We start from the raw sequence: 25,720 nt of genomic DNA, 5'->3' as shown, positions 1-25,720 counted from the left end.
TTACTGGTCAAGAACTCACACAGAACTGGATGTATCAGAGAAAAAACAGCTTTTAAGTTTACCTTAGAAGCACAAGAACTTTGACATCTGAAGTAAGTGCAACTGAAACTGATTAAGTGCTACTCTGTACTTTTCTGATAGGCTCTTCAACTTTACAGTTAATTCTTACGCAAAATTCTTCTTCAGAAGAAAAGCTCTTGGGTAGCTGAATATTTTAGACTCTAATATCAGATGTTTTCTATGATGTAAAGGCTTCTTAGGAAGAAGAATATCAAAGTCAAGTCTGCACATTTCCTGCTGAATCTTAATGAGCAAATTTAGACTTCAGGAACATGAAAAGGGTAGTCCCTGAAGCCCAAATGAAAGAAGATTTGAAATTAGAGAAGATATTGATTAGAATTTCATACAGTGATTTAAAATTACTTGCATAATGCAAAGAATGTGCCAGGATATCATGCAGTATGATTGCTGATGATAGCAGACTAGCAAACTGAGTCACAGAATGCTCAAATGCTTTAGGGAATTTATGGCCAAACTGAAGTAAAAAAATATACCTTCTTAAAATTATCCTACAACTCTAATCTACAGGACACTTTTCCATATAAAGGTATAGAAGCAGTTTGACTTTTTCCTCCTGTAAGCTGACAACTTATTGCATTCTTAGGATAGAATATAGAAAATCTGCTTAAATCTACTGAACAATGCGGGTTTAAAAAAGTTTTTAAACTTTTACAGGCATGGCATGCAATAACTCAAACATCATGGTGAAACAACCCTTGAAGTCACTGGAATATTTAGTTTACTAGGAATCAAAGTAGCTCTCCTGATCAGTGTAGTGAAGAATGGATAAAGGAACAATATACCTGAGAATATGTAGTAGCTGCTGAAAACAAACAGCTGCAAAGCCAGGCACTAATTCTTATTTGTGAAGCTTGATGTATGCAGACTATTCCCTGCACTACAAACTTCTTACCCTTCTGTTATTCCACCTAATCTATGTTCATTAATAATTTGTACAATTTTTTTTCCTCAACTGTCTGTATTAACACAAAAGATAAGCATGGTTTTGAAAGATCTATTCTTTTTAATGATTGTTTTGCCTATGTAATAATGCAGAGTAAATCTTAGCATTTCTAAATACATTTTTATTCCAGTATTATACAGATCTCCACAATGGACAACAAAAAAAATCATTCTTCAGATTGCTACACCAATTGCCCAGAGGATTTTAAAATAATATTATGAATATACATAAACTAGAAACCCAAGTTTCCATAGTAGAAATTATTTTAAGGTGTACTTACATGGGAATAAGATATAGAAGGTATTGTATTAGAGGTACCGCATTTTCCAGTTTTACAGATAGACTGCAGTATATACCATTGTTTTAGACCTTACCATGGTAGTATGTTAACTTGTTCAAACAGTACAATTTGATGGCAAAACAATATATTGTTACTTTCAAACTCAAGTTATTAAAAAGCAGAAAAGTAAGTTGGGAGTTCTCATAACTTTTCTTAAGGAAAAGATGCTTATACTGAATTTAGTCAGTATATATTATAAACAGATTGCATTACTGCGAAGACATTCTCAAAGATCATTTGATTTGGATCAACAAAACAGAATGCAGTTCAAATGAAAAATATTGTTTTATTAATGTCCAATTGACTTATTTAACTCAGCTGTTAAATTGCTAAGGCCATAAGAAACTTCTAGAGATTTTACCTTTGAAAGGTCAGATACATATTTTTCCCTTGCACTTAAATGAAACCATGCACTTCAACCACACATAAAATAAGCGTAAAGGCCTACTGCTAACTTCTAAAAATAAAGTTTCTGGAGGAGTTGAACATGAGAAAAGCTCACTTTAAACTACTGCATTGTGAAGATGAATTGAGAAATTAACCAGTTCCAATGAACTATGAATATGCAACCAAGGCAAACTGCCAGTGTATGGAATTCAGTTAACAAATTTCTTAAGTGAAGATATGAGTTGGCACACAACTTCAAGTTCTGTAGCAATTCCACTGAAAGGAGTCAGACTCCTATGGGTCTCAAGGTAAACAGGTCCCTAATAGACTAAATCAGGACTGAAGTAGTCTGGCGAGCTGAATTAATGGAATTACATTTTTCTTTACAATATCCAACCATAAGCCTGATGTGATTCCAAACTGTAAAGCACATTAACTGACAGCAAACACAAATCTCTAAATTGCGTGGGATTTTCTTCCCATTTTATTTATTTTTTTTTCTGTTCCAGAATGAAATAACAAGCTGAGCAAAGGAACCATGACATATGAGTTGCATAACAAAGACTTGCCAGAGAAAGATCTTCACATTTTCTCATTACCCAAAATATTCAATGAACAGGATAAAATACAGGAACTACTTTTAAATCACAATCAAAATTATATACAGAAATGGAAAATTACAGTGGCTCTGCAAGGCCCTAACAGATTTGGTGTCGCTGACTGACATGGAGAACTAGGGCACTGCTATTTCTTCATCTCCAGGACTGCACTTCCTGGCCCCCTGTGTTTGGCACTGCATATATTGCAGAACTGGACAGAAGATACCTAAATCAAAAAAGAAAACAGGAATCTCTCAGAGAAATGTAGCACATCAGAATGTGTAAAGATAAATGAAAAGTGCTAATGCCCTTCTCAACATTACTGCTCACAGTCAGACTGTTCCAAATCAACACAGTCATGGATAGGTGAGGGAAGACAATATAGAAAACCATAGTAAAGCAGGCTGTTCTGATGTCAGAGGGCAGCACAACTCACCACTCACTCCAAGGGTATTACCACCACCTGCCAGAAGAGTAATGTCAAACTTCCTCACAACAAAATGAAAAGTACACAGTGAAAAACAGCACTGATTATCTTCATATACAAAGATGAGAGTAAAGTCACTTGGTCAGCTCCAATAACCACTGGATGCCTTAGTAACAGCTCTGTCTTTGGGTAATGCTGCACAGATTTCCAACAATTGAGATCAGGGCCCAAATACTGTCATTTGACATCAAAGATGTGTTTATCGTTACTCTGTGTTTAGCTCTGTGTGCATTTTGTGCATGCACTGTTTTCATTTCAGTCTGTCACCAATAACCAAATATCAGTAACACGACTGATCACCTAAGGCCACATAATATAGTGTAACAGGAGAAATTTGGCTCTGTTACATGAACACATCCCTGTATTTATACATACTGTCTATGAATATATATAATAGCTATGTAACATTTAAAAATCCCACCTAACCAGTCACCAGCCCCAGAAAATTGAGAATGCTAGACAAATTCTACATTATTGCTCACAATAAAATTTGTGGCAAATATTGAAGAAATATTTACTAATTGTTGTGCTTTCTTGTACAAATCATCTAATACATTCAGCTTTTCCTAACATATTTAGGTATCCATGTTGTACCATATGGCTACAAGCACTGTTTACTTACAGATGAAGTGATTCACTAAAGCTATTTTTTCACTACATGTTAATTTTCAGATATAGATAAAGAATCTTAAAGACTTAAATTTATTTTTCTATGTGATTTTGTTACCATTCGAATGCTTTCGTTCCTATATTTGAACCCTGTTATATCTAGAAGTTATTTTTCCTTTGTATTAATTGAACAAACAAACCAACCCCCCAAACAACTTACAAAGAAAAAAATGTTTTGACCATAAGGATGATTACAAAGATATTTAAATATTTACTCTGAAATGATTGATTTCTGTCTTCCAGGTCAGAATCATTTAATAAGGCTCACTTGAGAAAATATCTTTATTCTCATCTTTGAGTATGCTTAGTTAAAGCTGGAATGAAAAAGAACTAAAAAATTAGACAGACTGTATTCCCTGTATGTCTCAGAGTTGCATTACATATTCAGATTGCAGAAAGTGATAAAATACTGTTCAAATAGCAGTGATTTCTTTCTACATTGGATGAACTTTAGTTGCAGTATCCTTAAACTCCCTTTCCTTGGTCACCTACTACTATGTGGTATCATCACAAGTTATTACTATAATCATGCAATTCCTTATAGACCCATGCCTTTCTCCAGAGCTGACAAAAGAAAATGTGTGACTTTATTTTTGGCAAAGGTGTCAGACATACTAAGCTAATTCCTTACTGTGTTAGATACAGGGAGGCACTCTCTGTGAAACATGTGTCTGCAGTGGAACACTACCACACTGAAGGACTTGGAGGCATCTGGGAAACAGAAAAATAAATTCATTCAACAGGGCAATGAAACAAATAATTTAGTGGCTACAGCAATATATGCTCACATTCTATTATACACAGAGAAACTTCAAGTAACACCTCTCAAAATAATTTCCAAATTATTCTGGCTCATACATAGCAACCATTAAGAGTGACGGTTTCAGGAAATGTGTGCCAGTGATGGAGTTACAAAAAAACCTTTTTCTGTGGCTTAGGAATTTTTAATCTCAAAATATGCTACATGCTAAATTTGGGCAGGGAGAAGAGTAAGCTACCATCAAATAATGCAGCTGCTTTGAAGAAAAGTTAGCAGAAAATTTCTTGCACTAGTGTGAAAAGAACCAGAACACTGAGCACTTCTAGAGCCTATACTGCATGCCATGATCCTGAAATTTGGCAACAAGCTGCCAAGGTACATGATTTGAGTTTTCATTCCCATATGAATATTTAGCCAAATTAGAACCCTAAATATAACATCTACATATCTAAAGAATAACCATCTCACTCACGAGTATCATTCGCATTCTACTTTGGCTCTTTTTTCCTCAACACACATACTTCAAAGCAATAGCTCATTCAACTCTGCCAGATTATCCTTGTCAGTATATTGCTGCATATGATCCCAGTATAGTTGTTTTTATTTATTTATTTAAGTGAAAAATGGTAGAAACTAGATAAATTTTAAGTGATTCTATCAGGCTATTAACACTTAGAAAACAAACAAATGTCTACACATATGCTTCGTCTTACATATTCTTGCTTTAACAGGCCATGACAGATAGTCTCTTAGTAAAACTGTTTCTTTTTAAGGCACCCAACAACTACATTGGTATTTCTGGACTACAGTTGTCTTGAAGAATGTGCATCTCTGAAGTAACATCCTGAATTTCTAGTTTCACAACTAACTTTAGAAGGTTTTAAGATGTTGCAAAAATGCTAGTCAGTTTTAAGATATTGCAAATGTGGCACCCATGACAGAAGCCAAGAACTCACCACCATTCAGACAAAAAATACATTCCATAAAATTTTACAGTCTACAAGTTCAGTGTGAATAATCGAACAGAGGTGGACAAGATTTGGTGGCTTAGGTTTGTGGTTCTAATAATCTTTGAGAATATGTATGTTGGTGGAATGAAAAGTTGCCTTGAATTCCATGTATTCAAAACAGAAAACAAGGAAGTTAAAGTTGAATAAGAAAGAATATCTGGGTTTACTGCAACAAAAAATGTTCAGTTAGACTCTACTCCCATGTCAGAATTCAAAAGCAAGCTTTGCATAGGAGATTGAAATTTATACAGCAATCACCGAGAGATATTATACATTTTTACGAATAAAAGCAAAGAGTAGTTCCTCTTAAAATACTACTAAAAAAATTTACAACCTCTTTTTTTTTTTTTTTATTTCCTCGAAAAGCATCCTACCTGAAGGAAGTATTGGAGACAGACATGATTCACAGATATTCTCCTCTGAAAAACAAAGGAAAATTAAGCTTTGTTAACAAACTCCATGTTTACTTTTTAATAAAGTAAGTATGAACATACTGCTATTACAGAAATGGAGCTTGGTCCTAAAGCATTTACTTAAGATGCCTAATAGAATCTATTAAAAATTGAAGAGCAATACTGAAATAGCATTTCTAATAACAACACAATAAATAAATATTTGATGACGGTAGAACTGCAGAATTGAGGATGTTTAGGATCAGTGCTGAAGAGACAAAAGGCAGACTGAAACAAGGAACATGGGATGGGTAGCTGTATCTCTGCAACATTTTGGAGCAGAAGCTCTGGTACTCTGTCCTGTCAGCTTTTGTCTCTTGCTATTAACACTCAGCTGGTGTGAATTACAGTGCTGCTCACATGCATCATTAGCACCTTGCAAAATATTTTCAACTGTTTCTGACAATCTTGTATCTTTTGCTTTGGTTGCAGATTATTACCATCTGACTGTCCATGTTAACATTAAACAGCATTTTTGCCTTTACAGAGAAACTGCAGGACAAAATACATTACTGGCTATGCAGAGTGATCAAGAGAAACAGCTGCATGCTGGGTCTTGTAGTTTTTGAGATACAAATAGTTCCTTTGCAAAGGGGAAAAGCATCATGTATCCTACTACACTCTACAGATAAGGTAAAAAATGTAGGCTTTTGTCCAGTTTCCAAAGCAGACAGCCAGGAGGTATATAAACAGTCTATATAAAATAGTCATTAAAATCTTGAAAGTCATCATGTTTCCTCTGTACCCACCATCCACTAGAACACCCTTCATCTGAGTTCGATGCATTTTCTTCAATAAAGAAAGAGAATCAGCAACGAGTATCTTTTTGCAACCTTCCCGCAGCAAGATCTGTTGGTGCAAAGAACATAAAAGACAGCAGTTGTTTAACAGATGGGCATATCAACGATATTGACAAGTCACCATTCTGTTTTTGCTGCCAAAGTGAGTGCAAGAAATGTTTAAAACTTTTCAAGGTATTATAAAGGAGGCAAAGGAGGAACCTTGTGTTGCCATCACCTCTATCTAAATGAAAAGCCCCCAAAAAAACCCCAAAACCCCACAAAACAAAATCAAACATCAAGAAATAGAATTCTTTAAAGAGATAGTATTATCATAAGTATGAATGTCTTTCTATGAGATGGTGTTAACAAATTACAACAGAGAGGAACTTATACAGTGCCCTTCAGAATTAATTCCCAAACCATTTCAAAATTCTTCTTCCTGTATCTTTTTTGTCTTCTTCAGAAAAGGTACTTGATAATCATAAGACATTCATAAACACTGCAATTCAAAATATATTTTGTTCACACATATATCCTGCTGAGAAGTCATTTAATAAGCAGTACTAAATGTCCATGCAACTAACAAAAGGTCCCTAGTTCATTCCTCTTCAGCAAAAGTCTCAGCTCCCTTTTGACTTATTTGGTATTTTTCATTAGATCAACGTATCATTGCCTGAAATGGTTTTGAAACACAGAAAAAGCAAGGGCATAAGAATTACACAGAAACTTATTTCAAAATACTTAATGGAGCATGTATGGAAAGATGACAAACCCCATTAAGTACTTTGGAATTTTTTCTTCCTCCTCCCAAACTAATGTTTGGAAATTTGTTTTCCAAGACAACAATTCCTTTGAAAACTGCTTTCCAAAGATACTCACAGTCAACTATTATGTGACCAACCCTACCAAAAGATGGGTATAAAGAAGCAATGTTATTCCTTTCTTCTGATCATTTGTATTACAGGAGCATTCTAAGACAGTGCAAAATACAGCTAATGCAAATACCTAAGAATAAATACAATAATGGATTTTACAGCCAGATGGACACTGTCCAAAACTCTACCTTTTCATATACACATTCTGAAGTAATAAGGACATACTTTTAAGAATGATAAGCAGATAAGATTGCAAATCCAAAGTACATTAAAAAAAATTTAACACTGAGTAACGCTGTGAGTATTTCAAATTGGGCATATCAACAGGTATATCACACTTTTCCATTTTTGGAAACATTGAGCTATAAAACATTTCAGAGCACCAGCAACTAAATGCAGATTTACAGGGCAAGCACTTAGAAAATGAATCATTTTTATCTGTTGATAATCTCAGGAACAATCTGGCTATGTTTTTCTCTTGCCAACTTTATCCAAAGGCAACAAAGAATGTAAAATTTTGTTCTAAATAAAGAAAAATGTTGCTAGGTTTGAAAAAAATACATGAAACTTTTAGCAAGGACAACTGAATGAGACTGTGTCTAGTCCAACTCCCAGCCCTACAGAGAACAGCACCAAGAATCATACCAAGTGCCTCTGAACATTGTCTAAATGTTTCTTGAACTCTGACAACTTTGGTGCTGTGACCATCTTAAATGAAAGAAGCAGAACAAAGATACAATGGGAATATGGAACTGTGTCCTAGCATTTCTTAATTAAAATACAGTGTGCTAATAGAAAAAATTCATTAAAAAGAAAGAAGATGATGAGGGAAACAATAGACATCACTAGCTCACTGGAAAACCTCAATCCTGTTTGATGCCTTAAAACCCAGGAGTAACAGAAATATCTGATAAAACATGTATTTTAAGAAATATGCACTTTCTCCCATTATTTAAACAGCATTGAGATCTTTCCATACCACATTTAATGACTGTCAGACCTTATTTTGCTAGAAATGGAATACAATAAGTAGCCATTATTATATAAAAGGAAAAATCACAATGCAGAATGCAAAATGTCTATTCTCATGGTAAAAAAATTCTCAACACTTCTGTAGAAATTTATTGGAAGACCTCAAAAATGGATAATTTAAGAGTTACAGAAAGCAAAGGAAAGGGAATTTGAGTCAAGAGAGGGGGAGCTTCATTAAAGGGGAGAGAAATAGGTAACTGTTGACCCTAAGGTTAAGTTGAACTAGTTAAAACTGACAATGGGCATAAATCTGTGATCTTGGAAACCACTTTCCAAAAAGAAACAGAACTGAGGGTGAAACTGAATTTTATTTATCCTTTAAAGGCATGTAATTGTGAACAAAAGCATGACAGCCTCATGTACCTACAGAAATAAGTTTTAGGCAGAAATAATGCATTTCATGAAATTAATGAAAACTGATAAAACCAAAACTGTTTTAGCAAAAATGTTTGTTTTCTGGCTACATTAGGGAAGATAATAAACTATTCTATTTGATTAAAACAGCCTTGACTTACATTGGTAAATCAAGCCTAACATTATCTTTAAAGAAAAGCACTGCAGTATGGAGTTAATTTGAAAGGGTTACTCAAAACTATTGGAATTAATTCAGGCCTCAATTCAGCTTAACCCACAAAAAAGTCCAAGTTTCTCAAATTCTTTCAGACAGCATCACTGCCACAATTAAAACCACATAATTTTTAGTCTTTACAACCAAAAGGCACATGTCCCCCTGTGCAAGCTGCCACCTACCCTCTAATGCCTCCAAGGTGTCTCAACAGCATTTTTAGTTATGTTCAGGAACATAACCTAACAATTTTTCCAGGTGATGTTTCAAGCAGCATTCATTGGATTATCACTGGGTTCTGCTTGTTCATAAACTCTGTTATGAATGGATAGATGTGAATTCTGTGAATGGATCAATGTCTGCTACCCATCAGAGTTACTGCAGGTTCAAAGTGCAAACTTAGTAAGTCAATGTTTGAGTAAAATGGCTAAACCACAAAATCTCTATGTACTACATCTAAACAAATTGCTTCTGTATTTTAAAGCTAGGAGAAAAGAAGTCTTAGAAAACCAAAATCTTTCAAGGATTTATTCTAACAAATTACACAGAAAGGGTGAAAAATGAAGCATTTCTTTCTAAAACAAGGTAGGTATTTAAGCCTCTTCCAATACCACAAGTAATTCCTACATTTCATTCAGATACAAACCAAAGCTGAAAAGACACCTATTTTATACATTTGGAAAGCACAACAGGCTTATAATTAACTCACAAGTCTACAAATAAGGAGATTTTACTATCAGACTTCTTTGGGAGATGTGTGATAAAATGCTTTAGAAACCTAGAGAATGGTGACTCATTTACATGTAAAAAAAGCACTAGGAATGTGTAATTTCTAATAAGTAGGCAGTTTTTTCTTTAAGATAACCTGTCTAATTTATCTACAAATTTATGACAGCAACATGGTAGATCTCAGAAGCAATATAAAAGCTTCAGACTACACTTTATTTGTTAAATGCTCCTATTAAAATTCAAAGAACTATAACTTTGTCCTTGTCTCCATAACTTTTTGCTTGTGATATGTTACTGCATATACACTAAAATCAGCATTCAGCAATAAATAAACTTTCATCATTACAATCAGGGTCATTTGATTGGGTACTATGGTTTTAATACATTAACTCAAGCAATGTCAAAGATAAAACCAAAACAAATTATCTGCATGGGTAAAAAAACCAAAAAAAATCACTTCAAGGTTTAATCCCAATTCAAAAAAACACTTCAATATTTTCCTGCTTAAGGGAATAGTTCGAAGTGTGCTTAGTTTTAAGCTCATGGCAGAATTGCAGAATAAAGTCATACATGATCTATGTTTTATTTTTGCCCATAACAATATCTAATTCTGTTTTTAGTGCTATGCTTGGTTGGTTGGTAGTGACCATATTTCAAAGGTTAACCACAAAGCAGAGGTGAGCTTAGAGTAGCATATAGAGCAGTGGCAGCATTTAATCTAGTGGATGGCAATTTTTTAATGTGAAGCCATCAGCCTACAATCTGCCAAAATTATTAAAAATTATTCAAGGAAAAGTCCTTATTAAAAAAAATACAACAAAATTTGATTTGCATTAGTTCACTTTCTTGTTGGATTCTCTAATGCACACTGTGAGTCACACATACTTTGGTAGCCACTCAGTTTGATTTACTTGGTTTTGCTGGGATGGAAAGGATTGTTCTCAAAAAGACAAAGTCTGTCAAAGGCACTGCTTTTAACTCCTACCCATATTTCACATCACACCTAAGTAAAGTTTACTGGTACGGAAACTCAAAAGCATAATACAGAATTTGCATTTGCATGCTTACATAGGTATGAAACAATCTTATCAGGGCTTGAAAAAGGAGCCCACAATTAAACAATGTAATGGCACAGCAGTAACATCTTTTGGGAAGCTATCATTATGAAAAGACCAGCATCATTTTTGTGTTAGGCAGTGACTTGCAAGTCAAGCAGCAGGTTCTCTTTCCACCTGCGCTCCTCCTTCGTGGATCCTAGCACAAGATTCTTTTTGCCTCTGAAAATGAGAATAATAAAACTTACATGCATATAAAGCTCAAGATCCAAAAAAATGAAGATATAGAAAATCCAGTGAAATTTGTATTTCTGAGTGTGTTCAAAATGTCTGGTATGCTTCTTGCTACACATCAAGGTTTCTACCAAAAGCCAGAGTTGTGCCAGGCCAAAATAAAGGCCAGTGACTTCTCAGCATGAACCTACACAACATGTGCAGAGGTATGACCAGGCATCATACAAACACACTGAAGACTGGCTTTAAAACAGCTAATGAGGCAGCAATAACAAAAACAGTCCTTCTATAAAATTTGACTCCCTCTATAAAATTTGCTACTTTGGTGAGCAATAAGAGCTCTAAATTTCAATGTAGATATACCATCTGTTCATAAACAGTGCATTTCATGTTGCCAATACCACTTAAAGAACAGACTTATTTTAAACTATAACTTACATTTTTCTAATGAAATATTGCCTTTTTTGGGGCTATACTTTTTTCTATCAGACAAGAAAGCCAAGCACAAATTACAATAAGCTTCTCTAATTTCTATTATCCCTATGAAATCTAAATTTCAGCCCTAGAGCTATCCAACTCTACTTCAAAATCAATTAATTTGAAATCCACAAATCATTTCAATGCTAACATTAAATCATTTTAGATATCATTCTCAAGATTAAATACATGCTTTTAATCCAAAAGTAATTGTGTTTAAAGGTATTTATAGAAAAAATTGTATTTCCATCCCCAAAATATGACCATATTGATGTCATCAGCTTTGTCTGAAGCTACACAATGTACTCTGTATATATATAAAGCTGAAGCTATGCTTACAGCACTTTCTCAGTCTGCCTGCAAACACAACAATTATTACGTTTTGAGTTCATGAGAATGCAGGAATAGGAGGATCAATGGTGATACTGACAGCAGCAAGAATAACATGCAACTGTTGAATATTTAGCTAGTATCATTTTGGAAGGATAGTAGCTTTGGACTTCACCTGATGAAGTCAAAACATGAAGTAATGTTAAAACATGCATTATATGCAACATGTATCTATTTACAAGTGTCAGGAGATGAAGAAATGTAAAATGCTTCTTTGAAATAGCCAAAGTCATAATCTGAAGTTCACATTTTAAAAAATAATGGAAAAGCCTTAGAAAGGCTTAAACCCTGCCCTGAAGTGAGATATGGGTTTTTGCTGGCCTAGCAAGATACCAGCCATGACCTTAATGTAACCCTTGAGTCTATCCATTAGCTCAGAATGTTAAAAGATGAAGAGCAGATGGGGAACAAATATTTGAGGCTCAGAAAATTAGAGTTTCAGCTGCCTACTGAGCTACGTTTTCTTGGACTCTGCATAGTCACACTGGAGGCATCTGTATCTTTCAGTAGAATAATGCAGAACACCATACAGAGAATTCAAGTTTGGGACTCCTTTTGCAGCAGGGAGATTTAAAATATGCAATGCAACACACTCTGCTGGCTACTTACAGGGAACATGGAAAATTATGCTTCTTGTAAGTTCTTACAAAATATGTGTCAGAACCAATCATGCAGGGGACTGCACATACCTGTATAATTATGCTGGGGAAAGAACTTCCATAATCCAGTTAACAGTCAATTTTTAAAAAAATGCATAAACAGCAACACAGGCACAAAATATTCTGAGTTGGAAGCAGTACTGAGTCCAACTCTAAAGTGAATGGTCCATAATACAGGAATTGAACCTACAACCTCGGCATTATTAGAATAATGCTTCAACCAACTGATTCTGCATCATTCACATGAATTTGATTTTAAAAGTTCATCTTCCTTCAGTTAGTATGACACTTAATATATGGCTCTAACACCTGATGAATGTTTCAGTGAGGGCATGTTGCATTCTGCCTCCATTCTGCCTCTGCATTCATATGAAATAGAATGAGAAGTACTGGTCATGAAACTTTCCAATACTGGACAGCTGGGCAGTGTAAATAGGCTGAATCACTCAAGATGCTTCCAGTTCTACTTACGCACCAGGCTTATGACAGTATGGAAGACATTGAGAAGGGCTAGAAGCCATCAAAAAATCTTGGCAAATTTCCACTATTTCTATCATAGTTTTGTATTGACCCACAGTGTCCATGACCAATGACTGAACAAATCACGATAGCAATTTCTTGTGCTGTTAATTGACAAAGACTGTTTTCTGTCTCCCTGAAAATTAGTATCCCATGAAGAATGCAACATCTACCTGCAAGTTGTAGTCCTGAAGAATTTTCACTAGTGAGTCTCTCAAATTAGGAATCTCCATGCCTTCCTTAATGCGGTGGATCAAAAGAATAGGATCGACATGGGTTCCAATATTGTTCAACAAACCAGTAATAAAAGCTGTGAAAACCAAGAGACAAAGAAATTAAGAAAAACAATCCAGCAAAATAGCTGTTAAAGGATACTTTGGTGACAAGCTACTTGACAGTTCTCTACTAAGTGAAAACACTAAGTCGCTTGTACAATCTTTGTATGTTTCTTGCAGCTGTATTTACTTGAATACAAGCCTTTGGGAAGGTGAGGAAGATACAGTCTGGCAACTTACAGAACTTCTAGTGTATTCAGCAAAGTGGTAACTGAGTCTCCAGCACAAACTCACAAGTAAATAATGCATTTTGATTCAGTAAAGAGAGCACTCAAACAAATAGTTTTAACTACTAATAACTACTTTATGTGGTAATTCCATTCCCAGTTCCAGGGTTTAAAAACAAACTTTCAAGCACCTAGCCTGATTTCAGTGTGTTTCTAAACACTGGTGAGAGTGACATAATTCTTTTGCTCTTTGAAGAGCATCTGGCTAAAAAACCCACTAGAATGATGACTCAATGCTGTGTGTTTTCTTCAACCCCCACAACTAAGGAATATCAGAGCTGCTCTGCTTATAGGCAGAAACTGCTACATAGAGTTACTGAGAGAATTCTGTATGCTTTGAATTCCTTTTGCTCTAAAGATATCACTGACTGCAGCATCACTTTGAGTGATGCATTCAAGTATGTGTAATTTGAGAATGCCATTCTTCTTGAAGTTTAACAGATTCTGGTCACTTCTTCCTTTCAAAATTAGCAACCAAGGGATGAAAAGATACATATTCTGACACTAATTCTACAAGACTCTCAATTCCCCAGAAAATAGGGGGATAATAGAAAATAATACCAAGAGACTTTACAGTCTTGATTTAAAGCCCCAGAAGAGGATGCAAAAACTAATAGAAGATAGTTAAGAAAAAAACTAATAGAGTAGGTAGTTAAGAAAATTCTGTTTTCTTAGTAATTTGAACTTCCTCAAATCTGCCTCCTTGACAACATTGATACTTATGTTTCTGAGTCCATCTAACCCTTTAACTAGAAGCAGCTATTAATATAATTGAATGAAAGGCAAAATGTACTCATTATAACCAATCTTACCTTTGTAACACAGAAAGAAAATAAATTAGTTTTTTTTTACTGAGGGAAGAAAGGTATAGGCTTTTCATGTTCAGAATCTTGAAGGGAAGCAGATAACATACAAAATACTCATCAAACCTGCAGAATGTGTTTTGAGGCTGTCTAAAAATAAAGTCTCATTCTGCTAAACTAAAAGCACTACTGTCCCCTTGATTTGTCATTAAGGAGAGAATTATGCAGAGCTTATTCAATGTTAAGCCTCCAAGTAGTCATTGTGTATCATACCCTCACACTGCCTTACTGCACGTTTTTATGCACACTAGGACAGAACAAACTATAACACCTCCCTGACCACACAAAAACACCTTCTGTAACATACATGTGAATAATTCAATCCTTTATTTGCAAAAGCATTCTACGCATGCAAGCTTCCCAGAAACAGTCCCACTTACGTGGCTTGTCAATAGAATATAAAATGAGATCTTCCCAAAGTTCTCCATCATCTTGTTCCTTGGCAAATTCAATAGCTTTATCTACATCTTGCAATTCTTCCATTATCATCTTCAAGGCACTGCGACTATTACCCATTCTGCCTGGAAGTAAAAATAAGAGACTATAAATGCTAATTGCTCATCAGTGTTCAGTGCTCATTCAATAAGAATTTTGTAAGTGTGAAGTTGACTCAAACTAATTCAACTAAGACCAAGTCTAGTCAATTCAGATGTAGGAATGCAAATCAGTATAATATGAACAAGTGCTTGGAGCAGGTTGCTGGATTGGGACATGGAGGATTTGTCAAAGATGTGTTAGGTCATATTTGGGGTTCTGAACTTCAGCAACATCTAACATGAGGGGCAGTGTGTGTATGTGTACAAATGTAAATTATAACATGAAATACCATCTTCAAGGGCCCACATGAGCCTTCTTAATTTGCGGTAAATATAGCACAGCTTACACCCATGAAAAATAAGAGAAAACAGGAGGAGGAAGCAGAAATTATGAACTATTTTTAAAATAAAATCATTAGTAAATCCTACTCTCCACTGGACTGAAATGGTCCACAAAATATTCTTTTTACTGAACCAGAGATTGTTTAAAACATGTTTACTATTCTGTTCATGACTAATACATAAACATATACATAAGTCTTCCAATGCTTCTCATTCAGAGGTAGATTTCTTGGCCAGCTGAAGGAGTTAATTTACAACTAATTTTATGGGAAAAAAAAGATAGCAATATAAGCAAATCTTTCATCTCAGCAAAAAATAATACTAAGCTTCTGAGATGTATTCAGAATAAAACATTTGTTTAATTTCTCCTCTCTTTTCAAAACGAACAGTATTATTAATCTCTTGGAGATTGCATCAGAAATACCTCCCCACTCAACTTACTCCCTATAACCTCTGTAACACTTCCAGAACTTCAGAAGAACACCAAATGAAAAACATAGTAACACAATATATTAAGACGTCATATTGATCCAGTGCTTTATTTTCTAAATTGTGTTATTTGGTTTAGATATTAGATAACATATCTTCACATTATAAACTTTATTACAAGTTTAAAAGTGTTATAATTGATCACAGTGATTTATTCGTTACTTACTTAGAAGATAGACTGTCTCTTCTACAAAGTTTCTCTGCTGGCAGATCTCAAGAGCCTTGAATGTAAGGGAAGAGAAGAGAGAAGAGAATACAAGGAAACCATGCAACATGAAATATTATTGATCATAAATGCTGCAAGAAGCTTGAAGTGATTTTTTTCATGAAGTTACATTATTCATTTTGACAGGAATGCGGCTCCCTTAATAAGCACTGCCAAGTCCTCTTATCCTAATTAAGAAGAGAAACTCTATGACTTCCATGACTCTCTTTAAAATTCTGAGACTGAATAAATCTGGGGACAGAACAGGTATTTCAGTCTGGACTACATCAATATCTGACTTTAATTCTACCGGCAACATCTTTATTCTGCCTCCAAAAGTTGGTTAATACAAAACATTAGTAACACAAGACTGAAAATCTCCTCAGGGTAACCAGAATGGTTTCAGGAGAGAGAGTGCCCTTCAAATTGTGTACCAAGAAGACAATACAAAATAACAAATATGAAAGAATATGGAGGAAGCATTTCTCATAAATTTGATTTAAAGACCTGAGGGCCAAGTATCTTTATCAGCTACAGAATCTGCATGCAGCTGGAAATCACCACAATTATAAAAACTACCAAACTGATTACCAATGGGTTTGTAGTAACAGGAAATCAGCAGGGCTGGTACGCCATAAACAATGCAATGAATGTTTCCATGAATTTGGAAACAGAAAGCAAACTCAAGATTCATAACATTCCTGTAAAGACAACTGTTCACCAACCTTCACACTTTGAAATAAAAATTTTAAATACATAAAGTATAGCTACAATCAAAGAAGAGGTAGGAATTAACGTTTCCTTCCAATTCTCATTATTTCAGAAGGGTTACTGTAAGGATCAGAGGTATGGACAACAAACTTTGGGCTAGAGGTAAGTGAATTACCAAGTAGATACTTCAGGTGAATGGAGGTATGAATAATACTAATAAGCTATATACATAGCTGACAGCCCTCTTTTTCCTCTCCACTTAAAAGGTAAACTACAAAGCACCAGGTATTCAGTAGTTCTAGATACTGCCATTTCCTGACTGTCATGCTCCCTCTAGAGGAAAATAGGGAACATTCCTACTTCTCTTCCAGCTCATTTTCAAAACGCTTGCTAAACTGCACTTGACTAAAAGAGAGAGAGGAGCAAAATTGTGCTCTAGAGAGCACAAATTGTTTCTTCTTGATGAGTTTATAATTTCATTAGGGCAATAATAAGAGTGGATTTTTTCAAACAGAAATTGCTTTTTGCAGTTTATACACTGTGTTGGAACTTGCTTAACAGAAACTGAAATTAGCGGTAACTGGGAAATTCTTAGTCCCCTCTTCAATTTCTTAGAACAAGGATCTGTATGTCATAAGAAGTGTTATGTATGGTAAGAAGTATAATTACAGAATTAATAGTATCTTTTCATCTCTTCCTTAGCTTCTTACAGAAAGATGTTAAAATTTTAACATTAAAGTTAGAATTATACATTTTTTTCTGACATTCTTCTCTCTTGACTTTGGTGATTATTGCACCACACCTTCCAAAAGCTGATGATATGGTCTCTCACCTATTCTTGCTCATAGCCCATATCTTCAGCAAAGCAGTGCAAGCAATGAACATCAGTTTCACACAGCAATTTTCTGCACCACCTGCCACTAAAGATAGGAGGCTGGATGCGCAATAACTAAAATTAATTTGCCTCAAAACTAAAAAAAAAATGCAGGTAAGGTTTTATACATAAAACCATGATCACATGAGTAATACATAAGACAGAAACTAAGGATCAGAAAGTTAAAAAGAAGTAAACCAATATTGTAGATGAAAGTTTCTGGCTGGAAGCCTCTCAGGCAAACTATTTTCAGGTAATGGTTTCAACAAGTCCCAATTCTCTAATCCCAAGAATGTATTTTCCACTAGACAAAACCATGCAAAACAAGAGAGGTACCAGGAACAGTACTGGTTTTCTTGAGAATGTTAACCATGTAAAATACAAAATTCAATATTACACTCGAAAACTACTCCACTGTGTTGTCACAATAGCTGCATATGGATAGGCACCCTTTCACAAAGTCTGCTTTGCTCAGCTATTAACAGCAACAAATACAGATAATATAATACTGAGCCATCTAAACTGGAAAACTTAGAATTTCCATTTGTTTTGCATTCATTCAAGCAGGGGAAACAACTCAAGATTGGCCTTACCTTTATGCATTTTGTATTTTGACAAGAAAGAGCAAGGAAGGAAAATAGAAAAAAATATAAAAATATTAGAAGATGGAAACCTGGTACTCTGTAAAACCCCAAGTGTATTAGGCAAAGTACAAAGACAAAATACTTTTAGCCCTGTTAGTTCAGTGATGTATATTGTGTATATTGTTCATCAGAAACTTATGGCCTTACAATAAAAAGATAGAATAACTACAGTTACAGCTACTGGTTTTTCAAGATCTAACATAAACAGCTCCTAGATTTGGCAAAATGATTGTCAATTTCTTGAACTCATAACCTACTGTTCAGTCAGACTAAGCACTTATGAGTAGATATGTTGTAGTTAGAACTGTAGTCAGAACTTTTGCATTAAAAATACCCATCAATTCCTGCCCTGAGAGCTGAGAGAGGAAAGTCTCAGGTGTCATCAGCTCTGCAAACCAAACTGCAGGTGATGGTCACAAACTCAAAGGATCCCTCATATTGGCAGTAGAGGGCAGTACCAGACACGGCTTGAAATTCACAAGACTACGAGCTATCAGACCAGGACCTTGATAAAAATCAAGGATTTTTGGGGCTTACCTTCTCCAGTGGGCAATGTGTGCTGTCTCTGAGAAATGGAAGTAAGTTTGGTCGATCATATTCAGCATAAAGGCTGATCTGTTTCTCATGATATCGTTGGCCTTTATGGTGGTCTCTTTTGAAAAGCTTGTGTAAATACTAGGAATCAAAAAAGAATTAGAATTCAAACTCATCCAATATTATTAATGGAATAATAGAAACTCCTGAGTTGGAAGGGAATCACATAATAATAACAGCCCCAGGAACCACACCATGTTCCTGATAGCATTGTTGAAATGCTTCTTGAACTCAGATAGGCTTGATGCTGTGACCACTTCCCCAGAGTGGAAGCCTTCCAGTGCCCAGCCACTCTAGTGGGCGAAGCTTTTCCTACTATCTAACCTAAACCTCCCCTGACAGTTTCATGCTGTTCCCTTGGGTCCTGTCACAGGTCATCAGGGAAGAGATTAGTGCCTGCTGATGCTTCCCTTGTGAAGAAGGTGTAAATTGCTACAAGGATTCCTCTCAGTCTCTTCTTCTCCAGGCTGAACAAAACCAAGTGACCTCAGCTGCTCTTTGTATGGCTTCCCCTCTAGACCATTCACTATCTTAGTTGCCTTCCTCTGTGTACATCCCTTCTGTAAACTGACAGTCTGTCAGTTGCCTTTGCAAGGCTCCTGGGCTGTGGACCGCATTTTTCATGTATCTGCTTCCATAATCAGATCTCTAGCCCATAAATCTTCTCTTTACCAGATGAACACCTGAGCCCTATCTGTAACCAGCAGCAAGTTAAACTTCCCTCTCTAATACAGCCCAAATCCACAGTCACATATTATGCACTCCACTGACAGGATGTTCAAACCAAAGAGGAGCTTTTAGAATAGCAGTGTGAAGCCAGAGCGTTACAGTGCTACTGTAATTCTGTAAAAACAAGAACAATTTAACAATGTATGGAGGTTACAGCTGCAGGAAAACAAACAATTCACTTTCTCAATGGATCAGCAAAATGTATTTTACAGCTGTACCCACCAACCAATCCCATTTTTGGGAGGGAAAAAGGAGGAATAAAAGCAAGAAGTAATTGACCAGAAAAGACAAGTGCCTACAATGCTATAAGGAGATGTTAATAAACCTGTATTATGTTATCAAATTATCACAGGTACACACTTTAAGATCATTTAACTACAGTGAAGATGCTATGGCCATGCTAAATAGGAAATAGGCGGAAGTAGCTACTTTGTCTCTCATCATTAATGGCATTTCAGTGTCAGGTGCACTTTGACAAGATAAACACATCTGTAAAAGGTATGTCCAGCCAAGATTTTACGCAGCTCAACTTGAAATCAACAGAATACAGGAATACTTACCACATGCTGTAACTCAGGCCTGTTTTCTAATTCTTCAACAACTCTGTCAATCTGAAACAAAACAAATCTGTGATAAACATCACATTTACAAGACTGGAAAAAGGACAGGTAATAAAAGCTAGCATTGGACTGCCATGCCATTAACTTGTTATACTCACAGAAATTTTATCCTCATTATCCAAAAGCATGTCTACTGCTTTCTACAACAGAGAAAGAGAATTCAAGTAGGTAACAGGTACACATATTTTCTTACACTCTATATAGTATTATGCTTATTCACTGATGGGTGCCAGATGGACAGACCCACTCTTTTCAGCAACAGAAATTCAGAGAGCAATTTACATAACACCTACATATCCTGACAGCACAGCATCAGAGTATTCCTCCAGCATACTTCTCCTAAGTTCCCTCACTAATATCAGTACGTGCTGTGCACCTACACTGCAGGCAAAGTATGCCCACTGGATCACCATCAGTTACAAAAAGACACTGCCAAACGATGTAAAAATACCATTTGCTCCATCTCAAAAGGGAACTGTAGGGTGATGACTATGTAAGAAACATACAATTCAATCTGCCTCACAACTGGATTCCTCCAAACTACCTGCAGACCAATACCATTAATCAAGCAGACCAGGACCATGTAAGCCAAGTGGCCACCAGGATTCAGGTTCTGCTTCCTCTTTCAAGAGCAAACTTTTGGTTCACTTTCAAAATATACCAAACCACAGATTCCAGATATGACTTATTCTATTGGATTAAAAAATATATATACTTTTTTTTCTCCATGTAGTTTAGAATGGGCATACTAAAGACAATCACCAATAGCAGAGATCCATGTTTTAGCTACAGTGCTTAAACAACTATTGCACAGAAAAAAAGAGATCTACTTGGTTATCTTCCCAGTGATCACACCAAAATTCATTTGCTCAGGTTTTACAGCCAGCTGGAAAAAAAGAAGATAGAACTCAGCATGGAATAAACACTTCCTGATTTTTGGAATTTAGGTTAATAACCTTGTAAACTTTCAGAAGCAGATTAATTTTCTGTGGTGGAAGGAAAATGGCAAGTACATTTAATATATGCCTAAAAAAATTCACTATCTCCTTTCTTTGGCTTATTAATACCATTATTTGATTCAAAATACAGAAAGAATAACATGGTAAATTGATACTCTGTGTGAAATGACATTCAATGTTGTGACTTGAGACTCACGACAATGTCCTCAAATAATGTGGACACTCTTCTCACTGAGAGTGACAAATGGAAATGGAAAGGAAATACAAATGGAAATATGAAGGTAAAAAATAATCCTTGGGTCAGTTATTTTGCAATCTAGGCAAACAATCTTCCTTATTTCAGAATGTATCCAGATGCAGCAAACACACTCTCTGCCTCATCATCATCTATAGATAATTTATTTTTAATCTCTTAAATTGTATCTAGAGGAAAGTGAATATAAAATCATTAGGATCACTATACCTCTGAATCAAAATCCATGAGCAGAACAATTTTGTCTCTGATAGAACTGAAGAGATTGTGCTTGTGGATCAACTGGAAGACATCTTTGTGCCTCAGAGTTAAGTAGATTTCTAGGGCTCTGCCATAGCGCTGATCGTAAGTGTACCTGATAAAAACAGGATAATAATACATGTAATGTTACATACTTAAGTGTAGAAAAGTCACTTATGAGATAAAATATAAACATACTCTAGTATGTAAGACATTAGGATATTACTTGATTTTATAAGTATCTAAACAGACCTGTGATTCCTTTTTTTAAAGGGAAATAAACATCAGGCAACATTAATTTCACCTCTGTTTCTATTGGCCTTCATTTGTGTTTAGACCTGCAGTTTTCTGCCTTTTCATTCTCCATTTTCAACTCACAGCCCTTCAATTCTTGGAAACCAATTGGAACACTCTTCAGAACTAAAAAAACATTGTTCTCTTAAAACTTTCTGGCAGATTGTAACATAGCAATAGACACTATCTCTTCCTTCTTGAAAGTAGCAGTAAGAAAATAACACAGTGATCAGGCTGACAAAATCAAATAGCTTTATCCCTGTATGAAGTGACCAAGAACCAGATCAGTTTTGGCACATTTTCTAGTCACATATTTCCATTCGTGCAGTAAACCTAAATACACTGCTTCTTAAATAGTGGGCAAAACTCCCTACCATTTTATTTTTACATGGGTAATTCTGAAATGCACACTTTAGAAGAGAGGTTTCCTCTGACAGCATGAAAAGGAATGCTAGTTATTTACTTTGGAAAGAGGAGTTGGAAATCCAATCTCATGCTTGACAATTTGCTTTCATACTCAATGAGAACTTTACAAGGAAGGCTAAAGGATTGCTAAGCTGTGCAATCAGCAGAGTGGAGAGGAGAGAAAGCTAACACTCTGTACACTGCAGCAAAGAAGATTTCTGTTAAGAGAGCTGAGCAAATATGGATAAACTGCAGTACACTATTTTAAGTGTAAGTTCAGTTTAAGTAAGTAAGTTAAGTTACTTTTTGTAACAGGAATTTAAAACTGTACTCACAATTCTGCAAGTGTTTGTAGCAACGTCCTGTTCTGTGGATCTTTCTTCAGGTGATCCACTACAGCTTGAACTATGATTGTGTTGTTGTACAGATCTCCAGGCCACTCTTTTATTAGGGTTGCAAACCCCTAAAAGTATAAGAAATTGTAACAGAAATAGTAAGAATGGCCTAAGGAGCATTTCAAAACATCAGAGTTTCAGCTAAGCCTCTGAGATAATACCTGCTGTCCTTAACCTTTAAGGAACTTTCACGTGCCCATAGACACATAAAGCGCAGAACACGGATCTTTCCTCCTTAGGGCTAAGTTATTACAATTACTGAAGCTGAGTCTCTTTCAGAGGCTGTAGGCTTTGTGCATCACCTCAACCCCTTATGCTACATTAAAAAAAACTAAAAATAACAGTCTAATAAATGATAAATACAGTCTAAATAATCACAGTATTTGCATGCTCTGAAGAACATTATACTTATTATCTTAAAATTAAAATTCAACTTTTAAATATTGTCATTATTGTGGAACTGTCCACTGATAATCTGAATACATCAGAGAATTTGCTGTCAGAATTCTTCACTGCTAAGGGTATTTGGCTGGCAATAACTATGGGACACACTGGTGTGGATACATCAGGCTGAAGTACCTCATAGTCACTTTCCAAAAATTCATGCAGGACCATTTCATAGATGAGAGGTTTCAGAACTGGATCTCGTCTTGGCAAGTAACGACTAATTGCCTATAGAAACAAACAGAACAAAGTGTCAGATGGTGAATGACATGTAACATCCTGGTACACTGATAGGAAAAAAAAAATCTGTGAAACAAAAGAACAAGGCTATAAGCAAAACATGGCCCCTATGGCCCCTGATAATCACTGGAAACCTTATAAACTCATACTTGTAAGCAGCACCCAGTAGTTATGTACTTTAGGATTATACACACCGGAATTTTATAACTCATTTGAAAGAACTATCATTTGAGAGACAGGTGGCAAGATACTAATTAGAATAGGAGAATCAGACATTGTCCTTAAGAGACCAGAAGTCATTTAGAAAACAAAACCCATAAAAGATCCCTCAAAACAAGAATGTTCCTTTTGTTAAGTCTTGGCCTTGTAAAAAGGTATAAGGATTCATTAGCTGAAAAATGTGTGTAGTAGATTGACCCTGGCTAGACACCAGGTACCCAACAAAATCACACTCTCTCTTCCCTCCACACCAAGACAGAGGAGAAAAAAAATAACAAACAGTTCATGGGTTAAGAAAAGATCCAGGAGGGATCACTCACCAAATACCATCATAGCAAAACAGATTCACATCTGGAATAGTAATTGAATTTATTAATAAGCAAACCAGAGCAGGATAGTAAGACATAAAATAATCTCAAAAACACCTTCCCCCATCCATTCCTCCTTCTGGGGCTCTACCTCCTTTACCCAAGAAACTCAGGGAGACAGGGAATGGGGATTGCTTGACAGGGAATGATTGACAGCTCATCACATGTTGCTTCTCTTGCTGCTCAGGTAGAGGAGGCCTTCCCCTTCTCCAATGTGGGGTCTCTCTCACAGAAGACAGCTCTCCACAAACTTCTTTAACACAAATCCATCCCATGGACAAACAGTTCCCCATGAACTGCTGCAATGTGGGTCACTCTTCCATTGGATGCAGTCCTTCAGGCACAATCTGCTCCAGCATGGACTCCTACACAGGATCTCTGCATCCCCTTTGTCCTCCACGGGCTGCAGGGACACAGCTGCTTCATGGTTTTCACTATGGCCTGCAGAGGAATCTCAGCTCTGGTGCCTGCAGCACCTCCTCCTCCTCCTCCTCCTCCTCCTCCTCCTCCTCCTCCTCCTCGGTGCCTGCAGAGTTGTCTCCTCTCTCATATTATCACTCAGTTCTTCTCTGGTCACAGTTACAACTTTGCAATAACTTTTTTTCTTTGTTTTTAAATCTGTTATTGCAGGGGTGTTCCTATAATTCCTGATTGGCTTGATCTTGGCCAGCAGTAGGTCCATCCTGGAGCTGGCTGGCATTGTGCCAGCTTCTCACATAAGCCACTGTTGTAGCACTCCCACTATGAGAACCTGATCACGTAAGCACAATACATGTGTAATTTTGATTTATAACTTACTTTGGGGTCACCACACTCTGTGAAGGGCTATTTTTACATACCCACTTGAAAATTAATTTGAAAATATATCTCTCCATGAAAAGGGTGAAGGCATGTGATCTCTTACTGTATAGAAGGTGTTAAGGAATTGCATTCCAGCAAGCAAGAGATGAGAAACTGCCAGAATAAATCAGCTTATACCTTGGAATTTCAGCACAGCATCTAATTAGCACTACTATTCCATGCAACTAGAGGCCAAGATTATTTCCACCTGCCAAAATAAATCCCACTGGTACCAGCTGTCTGGGGATTGTAGGGTTTGTAGCTGAGGGACCAACACCAGTAATATTCTTCCAAACACTCAGAGATGTTGCCTGTTGCACACTATTGGCACATGGTACAATAGCATTTTATTACTGAGGTTGCTTGAACAAAGCAGGAGAAAAAAACACCTCACTACATTTTAGACCTCTTCCCTCACTGTGCTGTTTAGACTTGGCCAGTTTTTGAAATGTAGTGCTGCCAACATCAGCTCCCACCAGCTGTCACAGGATTTATCAGTTAACTCAGGGTACAGTCTTGATGGCTGCTCTGTGGTATCATATTCCTGACTCCTTCATAAAAAGTCTCTTTTGACCATAGGAAAGCAAGATGGACATTAACTGGAGACTCAAAGGCAGAAGACAATCTCCAAGGGCTGTTCACTCCCACTTTCTACCTTCCTGCTACCTCCTGTATCAACAACTTCCCCCAACAGACTGGTGCAACTCTTGGCTGCAGTTTGGCCACACAGCAAGCTCTGGAGAGTTGTAGTTTCCTTGTTGTGTGTGAGTCAGGCTGCTTTATGAATGAAATGTCTCCTGCCCCATGTCCCATTGCTTTGAAGAAAAAACACAGCCACCTCCTGCAGTT

General features: G+C 36.1%; 1 protein-coding gene across 5 annotated transcripts in view; it reads right to left on the bottom strand.

Annotated features, from left to right (window-relative positions):
* Positions 1 to 1,124: 1,124 nt before the first annotated feature.
* VPS41 (VPS41 subunit of HOPS complex) overlaps positions 1,125 to 25,720 on the bottom strand; it is a 109,487-nt gene continuing 84,891 nt past the window's right edge. For all 5 annotated transcript variants that reach the window (XM_021546640.3, XM_085570686.1, XM_021546648.3 and 2 more), the window contains 13 exons: positions 23,340 to 23,432; positions 22,701 to 22,828; positions 21,637 to 21,781; positions 20,313 to 20,354; positions 20,155 to 20,205; positions 18,809 to 18,946; positions 16,004 to 16,058; positions 14,851 to 14,991; positions 13,219 to 13,355; positions 6,478 to 6,577; positions 5,651 to 5,695; positions 4,138 to 4,217; positions 1,125 to 2,576 (listed from right to left, as the gene is read on the bottom strand). In XM_021546640.3, coding sequence (XP_021402315.1) covers positions 2,496 to 2,576; positions 4,138 to 4,217; positions 5,651 to 5,695; positions 6,478 to 6,577; positions 13,219 to 13,355; positions 14,851 to 14,991; positions 16,004 to 16,058; positions 18,809 to 18,946; positions 20,155 to 20,205; positions 20,313 to 20,354; positions 21,637 to 21,781; positions 22,701 to 22,828; positions 23,340 to 23,432 — 1,236 coding nt within the window. In that variant the 3' untranslated portion in view covers positions 1,125 to 2,495. The remainder of the gene's footprint in view (positions 2,577 to 4,137; positions 4,218 to 5,650; positions 5,696 to 6,477; positions 6,578 to 13,218; positions 13,356 to 14,850; positions 14,992 to 16,003; positions 16,059 to 18,808; positions 18,947 to 20,154; positions 20,206 to 20,312; positions 20,355 to 21,636; positions 21,782 to 22,700; positions 22,829 to 23,339; positions 23,433 to 25,720) is intronic.

This window comes from Lonchura striata, chromosome 2, assembly GCF_050655825.1.
Source record: "Lonchura striata isolate lonStrDom1 chromosome 2, ASM5065582v1, whole genome shotgun sequence".
NCBI classification, from domain to species: domain Eukaryota; kingdom Metazoa; phylum Chordata; class Aves; order Passeriformes; family Estrildidae; genus Lonchura; species Lonchura striata.
Note: the sequence above shows the minus strand (reverse complement) of the source record. Positions and strands in the feature narration are given on the sequence as shown.